The 27,679-nt window shown below is 37.6% G+C and overlaps 2 protein-coding genes across 4 annotated transcripts; one reads left to right on the top strand and one right to left on the bottom strand.

Annotated features, from left to right (window-relative positions):
- The first annotated feature begins 299 nt into the window (after window positions 1-299).
- ndufs4 (NADH:ubiquinone oxidoreductase subunit S4) lies at window positions 300-19,393 on the top strand. Its single transcript, XM_081365359.1, has 5 exons — window positions 300-548; window positions 7,365-7,443; window positions 18,593-18,765; window positions 18,851-18,924; window positions 19,203-19,393. Exons 1-5 carry the CDS (start codon window positions 466-468, stop codon window positions 19,304-19,306), a joined length of 513 nt encoding a protein of 170 aa, XP_081221485.1. The 5' UTR covers window positions 300-465; the 3' UTR covers window positions 19,307-19,393.
- Window positions 19,394-20,454: 1,061 nt separating this feature from the next.
- fsta (follistatin a) lies at window positions 20,455-26,144 on the bottom strand. Of its 3 annotated transcripts, none has more exons than XM_081365356.1 (6): window positions 25,975-26,144; window positions 24,584-24,775; window positions 24,064-24,282; window positions 23,659-23,883; window positions 23,102-23,332; window positions 20,455-21,539 (listed from the first exon to the last, which is right to left on the bottom strand). In XM_081365356.1, exons 1-6 carry the CDS (start codon window positions 26,066-26,068, stop codon window positions 21,451-21,453), a joined length of 1,050 nt encoding a protein of 349 aa, XP_081221482.1. In that variant the 5' UTR covers window positions 26,069-26,144; the 3' UTR covers window positions 20,455-21,450. The 3 variants fall into 3 exon arrangements, with proteins under 3 accessions (XP_081221482.1, XP_081221483.1, XP_081221484.1); XM_081365357.1 differs by lacking the exon at window positions 25,975-26,144 and adding an exon at window positions 25,052-25,333; XM_081365358.1 differs by lacking the exon at window positions 25,975-26,144 and adding an exon at window positions 24,929-25,008.
- Window positions 26,145-27,679: the final 1,535 nt, after the last annotated feature.

A 27,679-nucleotide genomic window follows, 5' to 3' on the forward strand; every position in this document is an offset into this window, starting at 1 on the left:
TGATAGGCAAAACCCTATCATATGATTACAGTTGCCATGTTAACTGAAAAATCATCACCTGGTGATAAACATGCAATTATTAACACTGCTCTGAAGTTATGGAGACATTGTACTTTTTGTGCAAGTTGGCACCCATTTGTACAAATTATGATTCATTTGATGCATTAGGTAATTAGATTAACCTTTCTAACATGAGCCAAAACTATAGGGCAAATTATGCAACCATATAAAACAGTGTGAAATCAAAATCAGGTGTTTTGATTTATAAAGGTATTAGCTCAATTTGTCATTTGCTCTGTATCAGTAAACAGACATTTCCACAGGTGTTATAATTTTAAGCTGAACATCACAAAGAATTTCAGAAACTTTCCCCCCTAAGTCTCTACTCTCACAACACGAAGAGAAGAAATACGCATCGCTTGGTTTGGACGCTGTGTGTTGCCGTACAGCGGTCAGATCATCAACATGGCGTCTTCAATGTCACTCTTTGGTTTAAGCCGAATAATCTCTCTGAACTCAGTCACAAAAACATTTGTGAATCCTGCCAGGTAATAACCAGCAATTCAAATAATTGGTTTGCATTTATATATTTAGATGCGAAGAAATAACGCTCGGTCGGTTTGTTTATCTGTTTTGAGTTACAGTGTTAGCCGGTTAGCTAACTAACAGTCAGAGTGTCATCTGTTAAGTCTTTAGTTTTAAAAGATGGCTGTTTGACGCACAGCCTTTGCGGTGTCGTAATAGATTGTATCGTCCCTCCTTTGTTCTTAACACGTTACACGGGTAACAACTTTTTATGATAGTCAACCAATCAATAGGCTATAACCTGAGCTGTGCTCCATTTATAACATGTAGGAATGAAACTGGCAAATACTAAGTTACTGATATATAGTATTGTTCTAATCCATCTATGCTGGTTTATTGATTATTATTGTCAGATGTAAGTGTGACTGTCATGTTTACCTGACTGTTAGTGTGAAGGTTGTTAAGTAACATTAACATCTATATAACATCTATTATACTATGAAAACAGTGAAAACAGTTAGCCTAATCTTTGGAATATGACAATACAGATGTTTCTTTATCTGTTAGTGCTACCGAAGTTCTGGAATTTGCCAGATAATTCTCACATCACATTGTTGTATCCATCTGACAGATTATGTTGGAAATTGTGCTACTATCCTCTAGTATCGATTTACTCAGTCCGATATACTTTAAAACATGTAATTAGAATTATTTTAATTAATATAAGACTTCAATTTAGTCAAGATTTTTCTCATCTTAAAGGAATAGAGCAGTAGGCCTATTTAATATTTGCGCACATCATTATTTTTCTATATCTTTAATCGTAATAATTTCCCCTCCCTCTTGTAAGGACATCTCTTCTCTGATGACATGTTTGGCGTGAGGGCGGGGCAACCTGTCACTCACATGACATCACAGCAATGGCAAACCTCCCTCCAATCAGTTCCCCATGGACAGAATCAAGTCCCATCCTACATTTATCACATATTTACAAAGAAAAGTTTATCACAACTTCTGTTTCATTCATGCTGATTGTCTCTTCCGTCCGCTGAATATCAGATCAAGACACAGTAGGCACAGTGCTGGATGTTACATACGACTACCTTTCTTTCGATTTGGAGATTTAGGTTCTGAATGAACAACAAACTAGAAAATGAAATGCAAGCACATATGTTTTGCTGATCTTCTTCATAAATAAATATGATCTGAGGATTTTTAGAGGATTTGTAATTCTGTTCAATTGTTGACCCTGTGGTTGCTGAGTGCTCCAGCTAACTTAATTGAGCTGCCATTCGAATTTGATGTGAGGGTTTGACCAAAGACTATAGATATACAAAGATTGTTCACTCTTTTTACTTATGAATTGGAGAAACTGCAGTGCGCTATATGGCTGAATACGTCCCCGGCCTGCCCCGTCCTAAAGCTATTTTAATGCTATTTGAGCATAAGAAACAACATTTATGGGACAGTTCATGTCAGATTTTGTTGCTGTTTTGAAATAGGCCTATGTTATTTAATTGTGAGTTTATCCAGGAGTTTTTGAGATTTCAGGATCCCCCCATTCAAATAGAAAGGACTTGGTCTTGGATATCCAAAATATAGTTGTGGTCAGAATTATTGGCACCTCTGGTATATACAGTACCAGTCAAAAGTTTGGAAACGTTAGCCTACTATTTTTAATGTTTTTGAAAGAAGTCTCTTATGTTCATCAAGCCTGCAGTAAAAAAAAAAACAGTAATATTATGAAATATTATTACAATTTAAAATAATGGTTCTCTTTTTTAATATACTTTAAAATGTAATTTATTTTTGTGATGCAAAGCTGAATTTTCATCAGCAAGTACTCCTGTCTTTGGTGTCTTATGATCCGTCAGAAATCATTCTAATATGATGATTTATGATCAATGTTGGAAACAGTTGTGCTGCTTAATATTTTTTTTAATAACCTGAGATACTTTTTTCAGGATTATTTGGTGAATAAAAAGTTAAAAAGAACTGTATATATTTAGAATAGAAATCTTTTGTAACAATATACACTACCGTTCAAAAGTTTGGGAACAATAACTATTTTTTTTTTTAAAGAAATTAGTACTTTAATTCAACAAGGATGCGTTAAATTGATAAAAGGTGATGGTAACGATTTATATTGTTAGAAATGTTTTTATTTTGAATAAATGCTGTTTTTATGAATAAATGCTGTTAACGTTTTACTCATCAATGAATCCTGAAAAAAGTATTCCAAAAAAATATATTAAACAGCACAACTGTTTCCATCATTGATAATAACTGAGTATCAAATCATCATATTAGAATGATTTCTGAAGGATCATAAGACACCAAAGACTGGAGTACTTGCTGATGAAAATTCAGCTTTGCATCACAAAAATAAATTACATTTTAAAATATATTAAAAAAGAGAACCATTATTTTAAATTGTTGTAATATTTCATAATACTACTTTTTTTTTTTTTTTAACTGCAGGCTTGCTGAGCATAAGAGACTTCTTTCAAAAACATTAAAAATAGTAATGTTTCCAAACTTTTGACTGGTACTGTATGATCAAAGATGGCTATAAAAATAAATCTGCATTGTTTATCCTTTTGATAACATTATGAAATAAATGTTTTTTCTCCAAAACACGTTGGCCACAATTATTGGCACCCCTAGAATTTTTTTATGAGTAAAATATCTCAGAAGTATATTCTCATTATATACATTTTTATTATGGGTGACTAGGAAAATGAAATTGTCTAGCTATGGCTTCTTGTTTCACATGAGTATAAATATGAGGAAACACAAAGGCCAAATTCCCGTAATCATCCATCACAATGAGTAAAACCAAAGAATATAGTTCTGATGTGCATCACATTTTTTTTGCTGGAGGTCCTGGACATCTTGTTTAGATACATGGCATCATGGACTCTACCAAATATCAACAGATAAAAAAAAAATTAGGTCTAAAATTCCATCAGGACAATCCAAAACAAACATCAAAATCAACACAAAAATGTGTCACTGAGCACAAAATGAAGCTTCTGCCATGATCGTCCCAGTTCCCTGACCTGAACCTTATAGAAAATGAGTGGGAACATGGAACTGGGAATCTGAAGGATCTGGAGAGATTCTGTATGGAGGAATGGTCTCTGATCTCTTGTCAGGTGTTCTCCAAACTCATCAGACATTATAGGAGAAGACTCAGAGCTATAATCTTGGCAAAAGGAGGTTGCAAAAATTATTGAATAAAAGGGTGCCAATAATTATGGCCAATGTGTTTCGGAGAAACACCTTCATTTATATAGCGCGCTTAACAATATAGATTGTTTCAAAGCAGCTTTACAGTGATAATAAGAAATTAAAGTAACAGAGATTGTTTTGGCTTTACAGCAGCTCTAGAATAAAGTTATTGTCCAGCTAAAGTTAGTTTTTATTGATTCACTTCCGTCGCAACGATCATTAGTTATTAATTTTGGGGCTGCTAACCCAACACCGTTCTAACAGAAAACCCTTAAGTTCTTTCTGCTCAAACTTTAATAACGCGAACCTGTGAGAACGCTGATGGCGTGCACATGTGTATTATGTGTTTAGTCTATAGGTATGCGCATTTGAATATAAATGTGCGCAGGCGTGTAGTCCTTTACAAACCAACCCTCAAACAAACTACTTGTCTGGCCTTAAAATTGATAACACAAAATTTTTATCGGTTCCGCGTAGCCACGTGGACCGGAATTATCCCAACAACGTTTTATCTGTAGAGAGGTGAAGGGAAGGAGGCCTTCACAGGGGAGAGACTAGTTGACACTTCAGGACTGCGATGTCGTCGAGTCCAGGCGCAGGTCCTTCATCAGATCTGGATACGGCCTGGATCCGGCGGACTGCAGTAAACCTTGGGATAAACAGAGAGACTAATATTAGCGTAGACGCCATCCTTCTTATGATGTAACGAGTACATCAGGATTTATGGGAAGTGTTCCCGGTTCCAGCTGACCTAATCTTTACAGCCTGACATTGAATTACAGAAGTCTATAATGTATTATGTGAATGCTAGATCAAAGAGATGTGTTTTTAGTCTAGATTTGAACTGACAGAGTGTGTCTGCTTCCCGGACAATGGTAGGAAGATTGTTCCAAAGTTTTGGTGCTAAATAGGAGAAGGATCTACCAACAGCAGTCGATTTTGATATTCTAGATATTGTCAACTGGCCAGAATTTTGAGATTGCAATAGACGTGAAGGACTATAATGCGTTAAGAGCTCGCTCAAGTACTGCGGAGCTAAACCATTTAGTGCTTTGTAAGTAATCAGCAATATTTTAAAATGTATACAATGTTTAATAGGGAGCCAATGCAGTGTTGACAGAACCGGGCTAATATTGTTTGTCATACTTCCTGGTTCTGGTAAGAACTCAAGCTACTGCATTTTGGACCAGCTGTAGTTTGTTTATTAAGGTTGCAGGGCTACCACCCAGTAGAGCATTACAATAATCTAGCCTTGAGGTCATGAACGCATGAACGAATTGTTCCTCATTTGTCAATGAGAGCATATGACGTAATTTAGTTTTATTTTTAAGATGGAAAAATGCGTTTTTACACCCTGGTTGGTACGTACCCTAATGACAAAGATGAATGAATGATATTAAGAAGAGGATCTATGACCTCTGGAAGCATCTCTTTCAGTAGCTTAGTCGGTATAGGGTCTAACATGCACGTTGTCGATTTAGATGATTTAACAAGTTTAGTAAATTCTTCCTCTCCTATAGCAATGAATTAATCTACTTTTTCCTCAAGGAGACTACAATGCACTGCCTGATGCGATACTGTAGTAGACGGTTGCATAGTTAAAATTTTCTCCTTGATATTACTGTCTAAGGTGCTGGAAAAGAGAGAGTTATCTATGATGCTGAGGAGATGAAACTGATCAGGGATATAATTAATAAAGCAATCTTTAGTGGCAGAAGTGATAGGTCTAACATATTTGTAACACAGAATCGACTTTGCAGCCTTGGCTAAATGAAGTATGCACAAGACTAGATAATGATCTGAGATGTCATCGCTCTGCTGTAGAATTTCAACGGCATCAACTTTGATTCCATGTGATAATATTAGATCTAGAGTATGATTACGACAATGAGTGGGTCCTGACACGTGTTGTTTAACTCCAATAGAGTTCAGAATGTCTTTAAATGCCAATCCCAATGCATCTTTTCGTAATCTACATGTATGTTAAAATCACCAACAATTAGGACTTTATCTACAGCCAGTACTAACTATCAGCCAATTCTTTGATAAAGTCTGTATGGTGCCCTGGTGGCCTGTATACACTAGCCAGCAAAAATCTCAAACGTTATTTCTCATTTACACTAGATAGTGTTACATTAAGCACCATCACTTCAAAAGAATTATATTTAAAACAAGACTTCTCAGTAATTCTGAAGATATTACTATAAATAACAGCAACACCTCCCCCTTTGCCTTTCAGACGAGGTTCATGTTTATAACAGTAATCTTGGGGGGTGGACTCATGTTCTTTCATAAAGTCATGTAATCGTCTGATTTTAGTCAGGTTTCTGTCAAACACAGCACATCTAGGTTATAATCTGTAATCATATAATTTACAATAAGTGCTTTTGAAGTAAGGGATCGAATATTCAGCAACCCAAGCTTTATCATTTGTTCATCCGTATTATATCTGTTTTTTATTTGTTGAACATCAATTACATTTTTACCCTTAAATGGGTTTTTTGTATGTCCTAATTCGGGGAACAGACACAGTCTCTATATGATGATAGCTAGGTGAAAGAGGCTCTATGTGATGGGATTTATCTGACCTTGGTGACGTGAGACAGCTAGCAGACGGTCGGTTTAGCCAGTCTGTCTGCTTCCTGACCTGAGCCCCAATTCATGTTTGAGCTCTAAGACTATGAGCCATATTACTATAGAGAAGAGCAGCACCATCCCAGGAGGGATGAATACCATCACTTTTCAACAGGTCAGGTCTGCCCCAAAAACTTTTCCAATTGTCTATGAATTCTATATTATTATATAGTAATACTCTGGCCCCCTACACTTGATTTTCTGTTGATCAATAAAATGTGGCATTTATTTATTTTTTCATTATTATTATTATTATTATTATTATTATTATTAATCTTTTTTTGGCTAATGTTCATAATGTAGGTTATAAACATCACATTTGGTTGCATGACACATTGGGCCTTATTCGTGAAACATAAGCAGAGCTAATTTCTGTTTCAATTATTTGTGAAACTGTTCTTAAATAAATCGTTGCATTCAATTTATTGCACCAGTTTACATAGGAACATATTTCTGAATGATTAATGCAAAAATGTACTCTTATGGTGTTTAATGAATAAGATCCATTGAAGTATTGGACTGTGGCCTCCTGCCAAAAAGTCAGTAATTCGAATCTTGTCTAAATGTAAAAGCAGCTTTATGTTTCCTCACCTGTCGGCTGTGTGTCGTTTACTTAATCGAAATGAGAGAGATCAGTAAGCGATTTTGTTGCTCGTCACAAATTATTGTTTGTGAATCGTGACAGACCAGCTACTGTTCAGTTTCAAAGGCTGTGACTGCAGACTGGCAGGACTACACCAATGGCTGTTTGTTGCTGACTGGCTTATAGTAGCCTGCCAGAAACTCAGCAGGCAGAATTAATGGGGGCCGAGGCGAGAGATGTGTGCCTTCCTTTCTCCTGTCCCTCGACACACATCCTCCTCCTTCAAAACATTGCACTGTGCTGTTGTTCATACCTCAGTACAGTTTTTTGTGTATGTGTCTGCTTGTTATCTCTATTATTTTTTTAAATTCATCTTCCTGTTTTGCAGGTCAATAAGCACGTCAGGATGGAGGCTTGCAGAACAGCAGGGACGGGGATCCCAGCTCATCACTGTGGATGAGAAACTGGTATGAACGTTGGCTGTTTTTTTTTTTTTTACTGTGTTTGGTTTTGGATTGTACTGGGTCACAATTCTTACTTGCTTTTGTAATTCTGTAGAAGTTCAAATTCTTTAACACTTAAAAAAAAAAAATCTTTAAAAAAAAGAAAAAATAGTTGGAAATTATACGGATCAAAAAGACAAAAGTGTTCTGGTGTGTAAATATTTCCTGTATTTTAATTTATATGTTTTATATGTAAATTTTACACACATATTTAGATCACGATATATGTAGATTCTTTTTTATTAATAATATATATTTTTTGATAAATGCTATTGTGCATTAGACAGGGCAAAACATCCTCTCATAAAATCCATCTATACTGAAATGGAGATTTCTAATCCTTTTTTTTTTTCATGTCCTTGTGAAACAATAATGACCCTGTTTACCTATGAGACTTCAGACACTCTGCTGGCTTGAATGTGTGGGACAGGTTTGGCAGAGTGGGGTGTTTGGGTGGACTCTCAGACTATCTCTGATTGTGAGCGGGCAAGTACACCCCGCCTGGTTGAGGGCTCTCATTTAATAGTAGGGGCCACTCTAAAGTAAAGCTGCAAAAGGGCCCCCAAAAAGAGGGGATTGAAAGAAAAAGGGGGAAAAACAGTCCGACAGTAGCAGACTCACAGGAAGACGGCGGCTGTCCTTTTATAATTGGCCACAGAGCTTTCATTGTTGTTTTCAGGCGAGCTGTGCCCATTGAGCGGGATATTTGGTTGTGGTGAGGACTACCTGTCTTATTCAAGACATTTTAGAGAGCCTCCTTATTCATATTTGCTGTAAATGGCATCATACAATTTGCAGTAGTGGTAATGTAACTCTTACAAAAGATTGCAGGAGGAAGAAAAGAAACAATAACATTTTTCCATTATGGAAGTACTGTATGGACAGCCCATTCTTTTTAACTTGAGTGTATTTATGGCATGTCTATAGATCATATGGAAAGCATATGACTACAGTATTGTCTGAATTGAAAGCATCTTTTCAAGGGGTACAATTTAGGAATTAGTTTCTGAAGAACTGCTCTGTGAAGATGACGTGCAGGTCCTCAGTGATCTGAGGTCATCTCAGAATGTCTTGAAGAATATATATTGGGTGTTTTTGTATTTGACCTGAAATAAATTCTACAAGACAATTGGATCTCTAATTTTCTTGGCTTACCCTGTAATTTAACACCGAAACGTGGAGACATGTTGACCAGGATTGATGTGGAAGGGACTAGGGAGAATGCATCACAAAGAGCATCAAATTCAGCACAGACAGATTGACTTTTTTTTTTTTTCCAACCAAAAAAGTGCTTTTATCGTTTTTTTTTAATCTCAAATCAAATTTGAATGTGCATCATGTGATCACAAAATGGATTTTTAAGAGTGTGTTCGAGTAACTACATTCATCATACTTGACTAAAATCAGCAGTAGATGAAAATATGAAAAATATAATTGATCATATTGTTGGTTGATTGATAAACTTGGATGAAATAATTTATAGTCTGATTAATTGGGAAATATTTAATATTATTGTCATTTCTATTTTACATTCCATTTAGTCCAGATAGAGATTTATCGGATGATATCAAAAGGTAAAATAATTAAAGAGAGAATTATATTTTACAAAATCAAGCTCTGGTGTTTATGAATGATATTTTAGTCTACAATTTCTGAACATCTATTAAAAAATCTTGAGCTCTAGTGAAAGTGCTTGCAAATGTGCCACTTTGCAGTGCAGTCAAATGTGTGGCATTGCAAATGACGGTAATTAAGGTCCTGCGTGATTGTGGCGGAGTCTGGGCACTTTCACCCTCTGGTGCCTGCACTGACTTGCTTTTGTTAGTAATTACAGTTTGATTAAGCATGCTGGGCCACGAGAAAGCCTGCATGGCTGGCCAGTGACAGAGAGCTTCACAAGGAATGTCTGAGCCGTGCTAGAGCTCATATAACCAGAGCTTTCTGAATGAACTGTACATGAGGATCTAAGCTGCTTGTGAAACTCCTTTATATCTTTATATACTCCTTTTTTATTTTTACTTTTTATAATGCTGATGTGTAATTCTCATTCATGCCGATTCTGTTTAATATGAAAAAGACCATTATAAGTAAGCCATTTGTATTTCCCTTTGTTTGTTTGAACATCAGCCCAACACACTAACAGTGGCTCAACCAATGGTGTGAGTTTCGGATGGAGTCTGTTTGGCGGCCAATGGCAGACGGGATAGTAGTGTTCATGTTATGTCATTTATTTGCTATCTGCTGCTAGTGTTGTAGAAATTACACACAGTCATTTACTGAAAGTGCATGTATTTGCATGTATATTGAAATGTTTTTGCAAACCATTCTGCATATGAAAATAAATGCAAACAGCAGTGAAATTATGCCTAATTGCAAGCATGAGGCATTTTGTTTAGCAGGAGCCGTAAATTGAATGGACTTGTTAAAATAGCTGTCAAGCGTGTATCGTTGTTAGAGGCTCCAAGGTAGACAGAATTCAAGATCCAGACGTGATTCTGTCCTCCTCCCCCTTCCCCCTCTTTCCCTTCAGTGTTCATCTCAAGTGTCTGTTTTGTCTAGTTGTCCCCTCATACCAGGTGCTTGTCCGAAGAAAAAAAAAAACCAAGGCCGGCAAGTAGGTTAAAGGATATGGCTCTTTAAAGAGGATCTGACAAGAGGCTTTGTGTATTAGTCACTAAATGGTATTTCATTTGCTTAACACTTAAAGTAACCTTTAAAGTGCCCAACAGCACCTTTGTGTGGCAGAGGAAGGACACTTGCACCGGCTGTAGTGTTCCACACTGTGTTCCTCACTTCTTTTTCATCACCCTGTGATCTTCCAAAAGGGTCAACACATTTTTTTCGGACTGCTCATAGTCTAAAAATATGAATGTTAATGTAGTTGTTTGGCCTTTAGTAATAATTATAATTGGGTTGTCTGACTCCTATATAAATCTTTTATTAATTGTAATTGCCATTAGGCCAGTCACAATAACTACTTTTTTGTTGGGCGATATATTGTTCCAGAAATAATTGCGATATGCAATATCATTGTCATTTCAAGACCATTTTATGACACTGAACATATATTCATAATATAACTGCATAATAATGCAAGTAGGCCTAAACAAATTTAAATGACAATGAACTTAGCTCTTAAGAATATTTCGATACTGGAATTAAAGTGTCAAAAAATAATAATAATGTTGAATAAATAAACCTTTGCTAACAAAAAGTGCAAAATAACAAGTAGAAAAAAACAAACACACTTGCACTGCACAAAAGGCACTTAAATGGAGGTTTTCCATCTACAGATTTTTCCCTGACCTTCTTTTCTCAGTAAAGTGTAAAGGTGCAAACTATTGCTAAAAAACACAAACCCTCACCAGTCGCATGTCCATGAACAAAGGCACAGATGCCTCAACAGACCATATCTGCTGCTTAATCTATATATTTTGATTATTATTATTATTATTATTATTATATGACAATTAGAAAATAGGAAGGGTCAAGAGGGAAAATCAATGTTCTTGTTTTGTACTATATAAGTTTCAATGTTCTTGTTTTGTACTATATAAGTTTCATAATCCCTTTTATGCTGAACACTGTTACATTTCTAAAAGTTACTTTTCTCATCTTCTGTAAAAAAACAAACAAAACAGGCATCAATACTGGAAAACAGTTCTAAGCAAAACAGTTATAAGTATTTCTATATTTTGTGATCTATGTGGGAATTTAAGAAGAATATGAGAGGTTGTACACAACAATGATTTTACCATGTGTAAGAGATCATGTTAGACATCCTTGTTTTTATATTTAATAAATTATAAAATATATATTAGTAATAACAATGAACAGTTCTTCCAAGTAATATAATTTATTAGTGAAATCCAATCAGAATTTACAGTTCTGATATATATCCTTTTTATGAAGAGGGATCTTAAACATCTGAAGGTATAGTAATGTTTTTATTTAAACTTCATAATTTAATATAAGGATGGACAATAATAATGGTCCATTGTAAAAAAGTTTTTTTTGCAATTCTTGAGTGATTTTATTTTTAGCATCGTATTAAACATCGTATTTTTTCAAGTCAAACTTCTTTGACAAGTTTCGTTATCAAAACATGTTTGAAATGTTTTAATTTATTAATTAATAATCAATATTATTTATAAGTAGCAACTGTTTTTGTCACCCAATCAGTAAACAAATTGTGGCATGTACTGATGGGATCTGGTCACCTATCCATTGTCACCATCAGTGGTTGTTGGCTCGTTTAAAGCCTGTAATAACCAAAAGTGGTGATTATAGTCAAGTTGTTACCTCACAATCGGACAAACTATTTCAGAACATTAACTCATGAGTTTAACTGAGACCAATCTGGTCCCAACTCATTCACTAAGTCCTTAAAATTAACAGATTCAGAGGAACATTGTTCACAAATTGAAAATTGCTGAATCAGTAATGGCATTAAAGACAAGGCTACCCAGTGTAGAAAAAGGTGATTTAAAAATGGTTTCAATGCCACAGGCATCTTGTTTTTATTTTATCTTCATTGGATGTTTTGCTTGTTGACTAGTTTCTAAATCATTTTAGCAAATTGCTTCCTTCAAACTATTAGATTAAATGAGAAACACATTTGTTCAGAGGGCATATAGTGTTACAATTGAAGAACATCATGTTGCTTATGCATTACACAATAAGGTGGATGCACATAAAACATTGAAGACAAGTCCACATTTAAACACTTTCCGTGTATTCCGAGTATTTTCATGAAGTTGAAGTGTATTGGCACCAAACATAATTGAAACATGAAAAATGATCTTAATCTACTCCTTCAGCTTGAAAAGACCCTTAACAAGATTTTTAGGTTATAAATGCTTGGCCAGTAAGAAGATCTTTCTAAGCACTAAAGAAACCTTGTAATGTCTGCTGATCCGCAAAGATGTGCAGATCTCTCGTTCTCATTTGGAGAGTGAATTCACATGTTTATGTTACTGGTCTGTCTCTGTTTATCATGTGGATCATCCGTCATTGGTCACAAATTGGTCACAAAGTACATTTCTGTATGTGGACACACCAACCTATAATGTCTTACCAAGTCATTTTTGTTTTGGATGTCTCTTAGCAGATTGATCATTTTCCCACGTTTTTTTTTTTATTATTATTTTTTATTTTTTTTATTAATAATCACTATGCACATTTTACCAGAACGATTTTGAAGGGATTGTGCTGGAACAGGGATGGAGGAGTATTATTAAAAACAACTAAATGTGAACTTGATTTATATAGATATACGGACACTACAGCCATCAGAAGTCCTTGAGAGGTTCCACCTGTAACCCTCCGATACCTTTTTTTATCTGAGCTTAAAACATGCCAGTAGGCCACACATGTACATAACTTGGAGTCCACTATGTCAGAAACAGCCAACAGAAGCCATCAGTGTATGAATCTGCTGTCGAATGTTTGCTTTTCACATTCTGAATATCAGAGTGATCAAGCAAAAGTCAAGAAACCTCTTCCGAAGGTACTGTTAAAGTTTAAAAATGTCAATTTTATGAATTTGTGGTTATCACATTTGCTTTCAAATCACTTTAGAATTCAAAAGTGGTACCTCAAGAGAATTTAGTTTTTTGCTTGTAGTTCTGTTCGTAAACCAAATTCTTTCTTGTTTACACTTCGGTATAGGTTTTGTCGGCCACACTTGGCTCTACCAAGCTGCACGCAGGGCTCATTCAAGCAGTCGGCCCCACAGTCTGCCGCTCTGAAAAGGCTCTCATGCTCTTTATTCACAGAGGAGCCAGAGGTGTCAGAAATATAGACACGCTTTCACGTGACGGAGACTTTGCCAGTCTTTTCTCCCTCTCTCTTAAGCCTGGCATTCTGTCTGCACATACAGGTATTGAAGGGCTCATTGAATAGTGTCAAACTTCATAGTTCTCATTTTGCTTCCTGTACATGCAAGGAGAAAAGTGCAGTGTTTTTCTTTTGTGGTCCCTCTCTCTGGCCTAATTTTTCTTTCCCCCTTGAAGCACCATATTTAAAGCACAGTCGCTTGCTTTGTCTATGCGCCTTTGTGCATTCGTCTGTTGCTTAGATCACCCTCGTAGTTTTTGTTGTCCTTAATGTATGCAGGCAAGACTAAGTCTAGACTATTTTTTTTTTTTCAATTTTTTTTTTCAATTTTTTTTTTTTTGCAGGACAATAGAAAGTTTTTTTTTTTAGAAAATATTTAAGATATTATTCGGTCTGAAGGTAGGGTATGTGGAATAACTAATAGTATAATTAAATATTATTTATCTTAACCAGAAATATATATTGTGGTTTAAGCGCAGACATTGAATTTAAGACTTGAATGTCTGTTTAGACTAATTGTCATTCTGCTCAGCAGTGTCTTTGAACGAGACCCCTTCTTCTCTGTCCCTTGCGCTAAACATTTCTAACAGAAACATTAATTATCATGTTGAGATGCTTGCCATTTAAACTTTCAAGCTAACTGAATCTGATCCTAAGGTTTGGATATCCACATCATGGAAAGTTCTGACATTTTGCCAAATATTGGTTGTCATTAAGTTACTGGTGTGGTTCTGAGATAGTGGTTTAAGTTATCTTTGACAGTTTTTAAGATTTGTTCATTATAAAGCCAAACATCTTTTCCCCCTTTCACTCAAATTATCCTGTAAAATGGAGCGTATGGTACTGTATTTTGTTCCCAGCCTGCTGGAGTGTCACGTGAAGACTTTGTGTAAGTCAGTGTTTGGAGGCCTTTTGTTCACAGTTCATGCTAAAGAACCTCCTTTATATGAATCAAGTGGCAGATGATAGACAATGATGAAAATTTGATTCTTTGAAGTTGTAATAGCCATTGAAATGTGTGAAGTTCCTGCATTGAAAAGAGAGCTGCTCGTAGGATTCACAACCTTGGGTGGCTGCTTGCTGGGAGGTTTGTCTGTGTGTTGTTGCCGACTTCCCATTGCTGGTCGCTAATTCCCAAAGGAATTGAACTCTCTTTGCCTTTCAGCAGACTCCTTTAGCTCAGCAGCACCACACTAGAGTCTAGGACCATGCAGCATGCTACTGTACACACATCTTTCAGAGCACCTTCTTGTAACAGTCCTCTCATTCTTTTTATACAATAAAACATGAGCACTGTTAAAGGGGTCATGACATGGATTATTTTATTTTAATATGTTCCTTGGTGTTCACCTATGTTAATAAAGCTTTTTGCTAGAAAAACAAAACACACACACATAGATAGATAGATAGCCTATATATTATTATTATAATTATTATATGTGGAAAAACCCACATTGTTTTCAACCCTCATTCTGCCCATCTGTCTGAAATAACCCGGAGGAGTGGCTCCTTTAAGGCTTTTCCATAAACTGCCACTGTTATGATTGCCTGACGTCATTGCATAAGAAACTGTATCATCACCAACTCACAATTGCACATGAGTAAGTGTTTTAAAAACATCCATATAAAACCATTACAGAAGTCACAGTTTGGTACGTACCTCAGTTTTGGTTTCATGGAGTTTGGTACAACAGGAAAAGGCAACAAATCCCCAATGCTAGGTTTCTTTTCATTTATTTTAAACAGACAGCAGTGCAAATTACAGTTTGCCTAGCAGCATTTAGTCCCCCCTGAGGTAGTTGTACTTCGTACGTTTGACTGAATTGTTTGCTTGACAACTCTGGAGACTGCCGGAGTTGTTCTGTGCACACTCACTGACTGAATTCTAAATCTATTTCGAATTCAGGCAAATTTGCTCATCATAAACAACAAAGTGCAGAAAAGATGCAAGAGATTAATTGTGCAGTATAGACCTCTTTAGTGATTATAAAAGGAGTTTTTGCAAAAATTCACATTAGATTGAAGTCATCATGGCCTCAGTGTTCTTTGCTCGCTTTCTTTTTTGTCATTTATTCTGTTGAATAACCGTTTTGTTTTTCATGCTACTGAAATAACCAATGTGAAGCCTTGATTTTCTAATCTGTAAAAGCAATTAACGGTTCTTAGCTTGTTTTGTCTGTAGCCAGAATATTGACTTGCTTTTCCCTGCACAAAAAATTTCTATTAATCAACAATAATGATTTTTGTCATATTACAGCTTCACCCTCTGAGTTCCTGTTTTTCTTTTTTAAGGTTAGGCTATTTACATTCTGCAATTTTTGTGTAAATACATGTACATGAGCAGCATAAGATTGTCTGTGTAAAAACAAATGCATGTCAGATGCAGCCAGGCGGGTAATCCATCGACCGGAAGTTGAAGCCGGCCGCGTGCCACCATCTTGTAGCAGAACTTCACCTGCTGTTAGCATTCCATTGACTCCCATTCATTTTGGCGTCACTTTGACAGCGAATAACTTTACATCTGAGGCGTTTAAAGACTCCATTTGTCCATTATTTATTTCTAAAGAAACACGACAATGTATAAAGGGCTCCATTACCTTCTATGTTACATTATGGCCCCGTAGAAGCCGTTTTTGTAAAAATAGGCTAACGATTGCGTCATAACCACTCGACTCTCTGTCGCACAGTAGAGAAATTACCGTACAGACAGGAGGAGAAGCTCGCAGGCAATCGGGGGGACGTCAAGGGAGAAGCCCATAGATATATTATACTGTACTGTCAAAATAATTAATCAGAATACTTACTCCTGCTCACTCACTCCAAAGAACTCTTTGCTCAAGCTCGCCGTCTCTGCAAGATTAACGTTGGCAGTTTGCACGCACAGCTACTAGAAGATTTACATACTGTATTTCAGACAGGTTGCTCACGTCATCAAACTTAGTTTGAGTCGGTTTGAGTCTGCGCGTCAGGAACGGAAGTCCTAAAAAATCGCTAAAAATGGGCTTCACTTGTCTCAATTGAGTTCCAATGAGATGGCTCTGTCCACTTCTTATACTGTCTATGGATGCAGCTTCTGTTCCACCTTTGCAGTGTAAAGATGGCTTTTGTTGATGTTGAAAAAAGTGTAACTATCTATAGCATTGTGATTTGCTTATAAAGTATTCAAAAAAGAACACAAAAATGTTTAATAAGGTAGTTGTAGCAATTGTAAAGGTTCAGGGAAGGAGGCGGGAACTGGCGAATGTTCAACGTAACTTTTAATTCTAAAATAAACAAAATAACAAAATGAAAGTAAAGCGGCAGCCCCTCACAGACGACTGCCCATATAAACATAATAAACAACAACATAAATAGTCCAGGCCTGGTCCTCTCGTCCTTCACTCTCGTTACTCCTGCTTTTATCCTTCCGGAGCTCCTCCGTGTCGCAGGTGACCCGCCCTGCTTGCCTACAGTAATTATAAAAATTGTATTTTCAAAGGTAAAGAATTACCCTGGAAATCATTTATTCATTTAACCTAGCGCTAATATTGGTGTGTGACAATCCAGCTTAAATTGATTTGGGAAAAACTCTGCAATCATATTGTTACCTTTTGAATGTTTCACCTACTGAAATCGAAACCGTCAGGTTTAATGTACTATTTAATTCAAGTTTGCAGTGTTCTTTTCGCTTTCACACCTGAAAGCCCAGGATTCTGACCTCTTACTGGAGACCTGCTGTGAAGATCACAATAGACTGTCTCGATGCATTTTGAGAGTGTGAGAAATTAGCTTGTCTAGACAAGTGCACGTCTGCATTCAAAAAAGGAAGTATTTGGCCTTTTATGCCCTTTGGGGAATAGTACAAATATGTGAGAACAGCAAAGCTTCTTTTTATGCCTTTTTTATGAGAGCACAAATGTGAATCTTGTTTTTGGCAAACCACACATTAAAGTGTAACTTTGCCGATTTTCAACCTGCTTTGTATTATGGGTGTTGATGTGTTCCTACTTATTTGGCAAAAGTAAAGACGACAGCCTTTCTCTGTATTCTCTAGTCTGTATAGGCAGCCAAGTTTTTTTGAAGCAGTGAAGCACCCCTTTAAAGGCCATTGCACACTTAGTCCGAAATTCGCATCCGAAATTTTCGCACGTAAAAAAAAAAAATCGACCTCACGTTATGTCAATCTCGCTTGCACACTGTCTACGAAACTTTCGTCCGTAATAAAAAAATTCGGATCGGGTTCGATTTTCTGCGTTTTTCGCATCCACAGCCAGTATTTTGAGAGGTTTTTTGACAATTCAGAGCCACCGTACAAGCGAAAAGGAATAAACCTCCCCTTCAATCAGATCGAAATTTCGGATCGATTAAGGTGTGATTGAGCAGCCAATTAGATTACTAATCATGTATTATTTGGGTATAAAATATAACCTGTATACAGCTCCGCCGGCCGTGTGTGTGTGTCCGTGTCCGTCCGTCCGTCCGTCCGTCCATTAGACGTACTGCCAGTCTCTGTTCAGGATCGATTGGTTCATGGAAATTGGTGGTCTTCTTTTTAATATGTGGCTCCAGTATCGCTAGCAAAGCATCAAACTGTTCCACTGACAATCTGTGGTAAATTTTGAATCGCTCGGGATAATTTTAAAACTCCTTGATAAGGAGGTGAAACTCTCCTTCCTCTCGGCGCAATTTCAGGATTGGATGGACCCAATATTTCCTCTTTCTTTTTCTCTTTTTAAGAAGAAAGAGGGCAACAAAATCATCCTCACTGCTTGACGAATCCATTTTGTATTTTTTGCGTTTTTTTCCGCAAAGGTTTAATAAATACGCATCGGACTCAGTGTGCAAGGTTTCTGTGCGTGACGAATTTTAAGGCTGACGAACACGAAAAAACGCATACGAAAATTTCGGTCTCAGTGTGCAATGGCCTTAACTCTTAAGGTCCTTGCACACTGAGTCCGAAATTTTCGCATGCGTTTTTTCGTATTCGTGAATATTCGTGATTCGGTGGCTCTAAATTTTCAAAACACCATTCAAAATGCTTGCTACGGACGCGAAAAACGCAGAAAATCGAACCTGATTCGATATTTTTTTTGACGGACGAAAATTTCGGAGGCAGTGTGCAAGCGTGATTAACATAACGTGAGGTCGTATTTATTTTTTAACGTGCGAAAATTTCGGATGCGAATTTCGGACTCAGTGTGCAAGGGCCTTTAGGATTTGATGAACAGCTTTGCCTTAAGTAGTCACATTGTAGTACCCATATGAAAATGTTCTCTTATCTCTCTCATTTTGTCAGGACATTACAGCTTTGACTGGCGTTCCTGAGGAGCATATCAAGACGCGCAAAGTCCGTATCTTTGTGCCCGCCCGCAATGCCATGCAGTCCGGCATCAAAAACACCCAAAAGTGGAAGATGGATTTCGACACCAGAGAGCGCTGGGAGAACCAACTGATGGGCTGGGCCTCCTCGTGAGTGGGCGTCATTATGATAAACGTGCCTTTTGAAATGCTGGATAAAATCCATCGTCTGAATAATTTTTTATTCCCAATCCAGGGGAGACCCCCTCTCCAACATGGTGCTTGCTTTCAGCACTAAGGAGGAGGCTATCGCTTTCGCAGAGAAGAACGGTAATCCATTTCAAGTTTTTCCACTATCGTGACCATATTTTTTAAACACGACAATCTTCCTATTAGAATCGCATCCAAAAATGTCTCTTGAGAGAGAGGATGCTTAGCTTTGAAAAGGAAATGTGTTTGTGTTTGTGGCATAACGATTTGCATTTATCCTCACCCTGTCTTCTTCGGCCTGGTGTTTACACTGCACATCAGCAGCAGTGGACATATCCCAAATCCAGCCTGTAAGATATACTTGGCTGAGCCTGCTCTGCGCCTGTTTATTTTTACAGGTTGGAGTTATGATATAACAGAAAAGAGGGTCCCGAAGCCGAGAGTGAAGTCATATGGAGCAAACTTTTCCTGGGACAAAAGGACCAGAAGGTCGGCCAAGTAGAAGTCCCATCTCTGCCTGTCTGTGTAATCTTTAACAGACCTGTAAAAATAATATACTCTATGTATCTAATAAAGTTCCTTTACAACATGTTTTTTTTATTGTGCTTCCTTTACCAAGTCTGGAGATTATGTCACGAATCATTGTAATGACACAATATCCATGGTAGTATTTAGCACTTATTAGAACTGAAGCTGTTGTTTGTTCTAGCTGTGTGCTTTGAAACGTCGTCTCCGTTTCCTCAGAAAATAATTGTCGTCAGGTGGTTTGTTTTTCCACCCTTCAAATCCTCCTGAAGACAGTTTAGTGTTAATGTTTCTGAAACGGCAAGATGAGGTAAATGTCAAGCTTCAAAGACTGAATGCCGCTAGATATGTTTACTCTCATGCCCCTCCAGGGATGAGCCGAGATGAGGAAAACACCTGTCTGCTCCAATTGATGTTCAATTGAAAAAGCAGTGATCGTTTTACTCTGTCGTCTCTTCTAGCACATTTGCACAGTAACCGTTGTTACTGTGTTGCTACTCAAACCATGTTCGTTTTACATAACATTACAAATCTACGTTATCTGGAATCATTCACCATAGCATGTAAAAGAAGTAATTGGTGAGTGACTGCAACTTCCAGAGAAGTTCTTCTATGCAAACAGAAAGGAGACCACACAGATCATTGTGAAGGAGCTACTTGAGCACAAGATGACTTTGAGAAGCTCTGCATAGCACTGGCCTTTAGGGAAGAGCGGCACAAACTGCAAGACAACAGTCCTCTGAAAGAACAATGTTTGGAGTTTGTCAGGATATGATGTGAATTGTGGGATCATGTGAGGTCAGACTAGAGCATTTTCTGCTTTATCATCTTGTATGATGGTCATGGTCATGCGTGATTGGTTTTCACCAGCAGAGAGAACCGGTTTAAATCGGAAAGTTTTGTCCTTATGGGAACATTGGCAGGATTCAGTTTCAAATTATTTCCCTACTAGTTGAATTGTGTGGGAAAAGCTCTGGCTATAGATCAGATATAGAACAAACCTTTTTTGGGTCTAACTCAAGACACTACAATTTCATACAAAATATTGAGAGTAATAAATCGATGGGTACATGTTATTTTATCAATGGCAGAACTCAATCCTTTAAAAAATCCATACCACTGACCAACTGATATGTATTTTTTTTATTGATTTCACTCTTAATATCTGTACAAATACATCAAACTTTGTATATACATATGACATTTACATAAAAATACAAAACTATATATTTATAACTGAATTTTGTTTTTATCTTGAGATGTCTGAAAATAAAAATGCAATTTGACAAAGTGAAAACAGCGAAAAAGAGTCCTCTTTATGACCTTTTCTTTAGCTCTGCAAGAGCAATATAGAGCAGAATATTGGCAAAAACAAGACAAAAAGTTGCATGGCACAGTTTTCTCAAACAAGTATCACCCACTGCTGATTTCTGTTCTATCGCAGCGCTGTTGCTGTTGATGACAGATAGCATTTTGTACAAGTTAATAATCATCAGGGGTTTCCTATATGAGAAACGGCTCATTTTCAATGTTATCCTGCTACACCATATCACAAAACATTGAAGAACGTTCAAGAAAATCCCTTTGGTCAGTTACACTAAACTGTAAACAAAACCAGAAATATACATGTACATTAAAGAGTGACATTTTTTTCCTATGCATTTCCATTTTTTTTCCAATAAATAAACTCACAAGCTAACATGCAGGTATGTGTGAAATAAACATCTGTGATACAGATTTGACATTGATAAGCATTTATACAGCTCAGGGAATGCAATTTACAGCTTGCAGAAGACTCACACTTTACATGATAGCATTTCACCTCACAATAAATAACACTGCTTCTCTTTGGACAAATATATCTCTCGGTCATAATAAAAAAAAAAAAAGAAAGAAAAGGGAAAGACAACACAAGTGATAACAAAATGGCATGATAGACAAGTAAGCCAGACACTGTAAATGTATAAATTATAAAACAGAACACTGTATAAATAAACATCAAGCAGACTGAACTACATGTATACTTCTTTCTTTTTTCTCTGAAAAATAAATTAGCATACACATATGTACAGTGTGGACGTGATTCCGTGCCCTAGGACTGTTCCACTGGTTGATAGGGCTTTATCCATCCAGTACAGGTGATAATTGGATGTAAGCCATGTAGTCCTGGTCTTCCTCATCGTCATCTTCCTCCTGGTCTTCAGTAATGGCTATATGGGAGAATACATGGTAGCTGTTGCATGAATATAGACCACAACAGCGCAGAATGTATGTGAGTATTTGTCTTTTTATCCCAAAGCCTGTGACAATCTAGTGGGTTTTAGGCTACTTGCCAGCTTGACCAGGTGCTCTAGCTCCCAAAATTATGCGACAAGATGTACGTAATAAAGGAAGTCACTGGTGTGACGGGACAGGGCTGATCAGAGGCTTTAATGGCTCTTGTCTGTTTGGCAGATTTCCGAATCAAGACCAAAAAAATGCTCTTGCGTTCTACGACTGGCTGCTATTTTTCTGGTTTCGCGTCTATATCCAACACTTTGGATGCACTGTTGTACACCGGTCGACCGTAGCTACGTGGTCAAGCAATGGCACAGTTCTGAGGTATATAATATATATATATATATGTATATGTATAGGTATATATATATATATTCTACATAAAAGCTTACATTGAAAAAATGGCAAAGCAATGAAACAAATAGTCCCTCACAAACAAATAGGACAACACGATCACAGCAGAACTGCACACACATATTCACCTTTCTAATGTTAGATGTCTAACAGCAGAGACAGAAATAATAACAATCTTGTCCTGCAAACTGTAAAATGCTGGTGTCATTCAAACCATGAGGTGATCATAAAGTTGGTCCCTTGAAAATGATACCTTAAGGCACGAGAACATTAAGGTAAGCCGTTCATTCACATTGATCATTTGATTGGTTTGCTAGCACAAATTGGAATGCAAGTATTCCCTCTCTTTGATGCTGTATTATTGATAGCAGATCTAGCTTCATCAATTCATTCTCAAAGCTAGTTAACCATCTGTCGAAATAGGTAGTCTAGTTAACTTTTAAACAATGGCACCAATGTTACAATCACCTTATGTGAGTGTAAGGAAAAGGATTTGTGTCTTTTCAAACCCTCAGGGCTATTTATGTCATAGTGCATTTGAAATCATTGATTACAGCCAAACGCATTAATCAAACAAAAAACAAAATTCATAAAACACGTACATAATAACCATGAATATGGACTTGACAAGTTGATATGATTATATAAGGCTCTACATTTACACTATAACAAAGGGGGACATATGAACTCAACCTGCTGGTCAGTAACAGGTCAGAGCGAACTAGAATTCAAACATGACGATGTCCACTAACTGCAGAAGTTAGTCCGCACATGTTTTCTTGTTAGTTAAATGAAGAAAATTAGTACGTCAAAGGACTCCTTGAAAGAGCTCTTTGTAACATTTTTTGAACTCTTGTTTTTTTTATACATTGTATTCATTGATTTCCATTGATTTAGTAGGTTCTTTTTTTAAATATTTTTTTTTTCTTTTTCTTTTTCTTTTTTTCTTCTCAAGAAAATGCAAAATGAATGAAGCCAGCCAAAGAGGACATGCAAAGAACTTCCAATCATAAGTCCTTTCTGTAGCTTAACTCTTAGCAGCAGGAAGGGAATGGAGAGGCGTTATTTGGAGGGGTGGGAGGTTTTGGGGAGGAGGTTGCTGGGGGCAGCATTGGATTGTCTTTTAAGATGTATTACTTACAGTTGCAAGATCCTAAATGCTTAACCTCCAGGAGAACCCCCAAAGAGCAAGCGGCCTGCTTCATGGCGCACTCGCTGGGATATGTGGTGTTGTCGCTGGCGCACACGGCCTCCTCCGAGCGACTTTCTGGGCATGACTCCACACAAACTGAACAGCGCCCGCGACCCATCTTGGCATCCCATAGACACTTCTTCCCTGCGCTGCACTGGATATCATCGCATGACTTGGCCTCTGTGAACACAACAGAGGAAAAGAACCGTCAATTTCTACTGACAACAGTACAAAGAAATACAGAAATGTAGTTGTAGTTGTTGTGGGCAGCTGTAGGCAAGTCATGTTCAGTTTGTTATAACACACGAGATGATGTTGCCAACATCAGGAAACAATTAGACACCAATGACTTTCCTTTGCAAGTAATAATCACAACTGGGATTGTTACGAAAGACATTGTTGCGTTATGCACTCTGAACCAATACCCCACCAAACTGCACTATTTCGGTATTTGTAACTTTTCTCATTTAAATGAAACTCCTAGCAAAATGTATGTGAACACTCACTGATGCATTTCCCTTCGTACGCCACTCCAATGGATCTACCGAGCAAGCACGTGGCTCTCCTCAAATGGCACGCGCTGGCGTAAACAATCCCATCGTTGCCACAAAGGTACTGGTCCGGAGATGTAACCTCTGGGCATATGCGGTTGCACGTCACACAGTACGCGTTGTTTGTCTGGTCCACCACACAAGTCGAACTTCCCGGACACAAGACGTCACGACACGTCTCTGTGAGGATGAGAAGGGAAGACTGAATGATTTTCTTATTTTCACAACCAATGACCTAGTTGACCAAAATGTTTCTTTATTCTTACTTTATAGTTGAATTGTGACTTTATTTAGTATTGTAAGTGCTGCAGGGCTGGATAAAAGTGCAGGTTTTTTTGGTGTGAAAGCAGTGTTACATACTTTTGCATTTGCCTTGATACTGCACCTCCAGATCTGGGTGCCCTTTGCATTTGGATTTCAGAAGGGCACATTCATCTCGGTATGTTTTTCCGTCCGAGCCGCACACCGGCCCCTTCCAGGTGATGTTGGAGCAGTCTGGGGCACAGACGCAGCGAGGCTTACTCCTCCTGTTCATTTTACATCTCTTCCCAGGGCCACAGTCCACATTATCACACGTCTCTAAAATTCAGAGAGGCACACAGGAACATGTTATTTAAAAGCAGCTGATTTTTTTAATTGCACTCATATCACACATTAATAATCTATTATTAATGAATCATTTTTTTATTCGTTTTTATTTAGGCTAATTAAAGCAAGAGATGTGTGAGAGATAAGGATGGGGATACTGAGGCACAGTTTTTATGTCTAACTTTTTTATGATTACTTTTTAAATATGCATGTAATACGTTTTTATGATATAAAATAGCAACCATATGCTTATTAGACGTTTCCACCTGAACAAACGAACATGGGATTCTACCTTTACAAGGTATGCAGTTTGGAGCACCGCCATTGAAGATCATCCACCTGAATAATGTGCTGTTTGGCACATCTTCCTCGGTCCAAGATGTACCGAGCCTCCCACTCCGGCAGCATTCCTCTCGACTCATCCCAGGCATGTAGAGGACCTGACATCTCCCGTTCTTGCCTTGCTGTAGCCAGCAGTTACCAGCTGTAAACAAAAAGAAAAAGAGCCAGTCGTATTAAAGTCTGAAGCCAATGACCCAGACACAACACGTGCAGCCTGTATTAGCTGGAGCTCTCTTGCTCCCCCTCCCCCCCTGTATTTTGTCTGATTTTTCCCAACGTAATGCGACTATTTTACACTTGCATGCCTTCACCCAGACAACTCAAGGGCTCTGGGTCTGGTCGGGAATATGCTTTTCCTGTCGTCGATTATGTTATGACCAGGCAGAGATTCATTGTCTTAAATTAAGTGGCAGTATACCTATTTAAACAATGTGCATGGCAGTCTAGACTCCAGTTCCTCGAGCGCTCTGTGCCAACTGTCTGCGCTCATCACGTTTCACCACACTTACAGGAGCATTACAAACGCTGCTTTTACCAACACAAACGCATTTATCCGCTGCTCATAATAAGGTTCAGATATTTTTTTTTTTAACTGTCGGGTCAACCATGAGGGGAATTAGTCGTGTTTATTTATTAAATTAGGCATTCGCGCCGGGGATAGCCTACCACGAGCCAGACAATCCAATTAAATCATGCAGTCACGCGAGCTTCATCAAACTTTGTTTAAAAAAAGGATCGTGCTCTTTTAACGACCGATACGCAAAGCGATTCTAATAATTAAATGAATTTTTTTTTTTTTTTTTGCATTATGTCCACTGATTTTTGAAAGCCAGACGAGGTAGGCAGTCTAATTTCACTATTTGAGAAAAAATACAATCGAATGTCTAACGCATATTTGTTAAATATGCATTTAAACAAAACATTCATTCTTCATATTATTGATAGACAAAAATACTATCATATTGATATTAAACATTTTATTCATTATTATCAAGACAAGAAATGCATCTCGGCGTCCTCTAGTTTTGACAATCTTGACGTGGGCATTTATTTTAAATAACGATACAATTTTCTGTTCAATTTTTCATTTCTTAATTTAGCCTAGTAAATTTCGGCTGTTCTTTTCTTTTTTAGATAATGGTGCATGCAAGGACGCACCTGTCTCGAGGATACCAATGCAGGCGCGAGCCAAGAACAAAACTTTACAGTTGTCTAGTATTTAAGCAGCTCTCTTCATTCTAAAGGAATACTTTAATTCTTAAGGAACTGCAGCCCAACCCCATGTCTAAAGCATGTCAAAGAATAATTTGGAAGAAACAAATAAAGAAAAAGTGCACTCACCTTGCACTTTTTGATCTTCAATCAAATAACATAGCCATAATAGTAATAAAATCATTCCCGGGTGGAGGTGCTGACGCTTTAGCATCCTTAGCATGTTAAAAGAGAGAAAGAGTATTGAGACGAGCAGCGCAAAAGTAATCTTCTTACTCAGGCAGTGCTGAATGAACGCTGCTCTCAGAGTGCCACCTCTTTTTAAGTGTATAAGGGGTCTCGGGCCGACTGTCTGTGGTGTGGGCGGTCTTCCTCTCTGTGGGGGTGGGGAGAAAGACTTTTTTCCCCCAAGTTCTTTCAATCCAAATCAGGTGACATAGCTGGTTGAAACTTTCTCTTGCCTCTAAATCACATCAGAGTTTTGCAGAATACTAAGTCGCAGGAAGCACACATAAAATGGTCCCATTTGTATATGGTAACCAAGAACCATCCTTATGGATATCCAGACCTGATCAGACGTGGATGTGACTTTACAATTACACAGGAAAATAATATTAGCATTTTTAAACTCACCCCAAAGACCCAGCTACCAATGAATATTGCGTTTTTAGTGTTAACAAAAGGGAACATGTTTGTAGGTGAATGATTATTAGGACATAGGCGGGTGTGAATTAGACATACAACTGCACATTGATAGCCTGCGACAGTCCCCACAAACCTTTGCGGAGATGGGAAATGTCACAACTTTCCGGGCCATGACAGGTCTGATTAACAGTAGAGGGTGTTAATTTAATACAAGGTTACTGCTGAAAGGTGATCTGAGCAAGGAGACAATGGATTACAGAATAAAAGCGAGAAAGACTATTATTAGACGAGACAGGTGTTGCGGTTTCCCCTCGGGATCACAATCTATATCCCATTCAATTTCCGAACGGCGGTGGCGCGAGGCAGACTACACGGAATTCATTTCCATAGAAGTGAGACGCGAGAGACTGTGTTTTGCCTCTGTGCTGGAGGCGCACGCGCGACCTCTTCTGCAAGATTCTTGAAGCACAGAAAACAGACGTGTGCGCGCACGCTCAACTTCAGTTAGGGCCAGGCCATCAACTTTAAGAGGACGGGAGTCTCGTCGTATGTTGAATGAGACTAGCGAACACACGAGATTTCGGAGTATCTGTTTCTTTATTTGAATTTGATTCGACTTTTAGAATTGTTTGATTTTTATTTACATTTTAGCAAAACCAGTCATTATAGAACAAACGTGTGTATACTGGTCTACTTGCGATGAATTGCAACTGAAATGAATCTACAATTTCTAAATGTGTAGGCTATTTGTAAGCCAACCGTATAGGCTATTCAAAATATGTTTTTCGACAAATCAGACAATCTCCAATTAGGCTAGTCTATGTGAAACCCAAAAGTTACCCAACTAAAGTAGGCTATAGGCTATAAAAAAGACCATTCATCGATTAAATCAAAATTCCAGTTGGTTTGAATCAGATTGCTTTTGTGTTACATGAAAATGATTAGCCTATGTTTTCCATTCAGAACTGACGCGTTTCTGTCCTCCATTTCTGACAACGTCACGTTTGTAGACTATAGCCAATATATAAAACTCCAGGAGAGCATATTGTAGCCTGTACGGTGAACTTTTGGCACACACAGACTTTATACAAAGTCTACTTCCCAATACGTTGGCAGTGATTTTATTTTAATATTAGGCTATTATCTGCGTTTGACAAAATCTCAGGGTCTGATCAAAGCATGAAGGCTA

Source organism: Scardinius erythrophthalmus (genome assembly GCF_964197995.2).
Source record: "Scardinius erythrophthalmus genome assembly, chromosome: 5".
Lineage (NCBI taxonomy): Eukaryota > Metazoa > Chordata > Actinopteri > Cypriniformes > Leuciscidae > Scardinius > Scardinius erythrophthalmus.

Bases quoted from the DNA above. Each gene is read 5' to 3' on its own strand.
- fsta (XM_081365356.1), bottom strand. From the start codon at position 26,068: ATGCTAAGGATGCTAAAGCGTCAGCACCTCCACCCGGGAATGATTTTA. The intron at 24,776-25,974 runs GTGAGTGCACTT...TTTTGTTTACAG, and splicing joins TGAAGATCAAAAAGTGCAAG to CTGGTAACTGCTGGCTACAG. The intron at 24,283-24,583 runs GTAGAATCCCAT...TCTGAATTTTAG, and splicing joins AAACTGCATACCTTGTAAAG to AGACGTGTGATAATGTGGAC.
- ndufs4 (XM_081365359.1), top strand. From the start codon at position 466: ATGGCGTCTTCAATGTCACTCTTTGGTTTAAGCCGAATAATCTCTCTG. The intron at 7,444-18,592 runs GTATGAACGTTG...TCATTTTGTCAG, and splicing joins TCACTGTGGATGAGAAACTG to GACATTACAGCTTTGACTGG. The intron at 18,925-19,202 runs GTAATCCATTTC...TTATTTTTACAG, and splicing joins CGCTTTCGCAGAGAAGAACG to GTTGGAGTTATGATATAACA.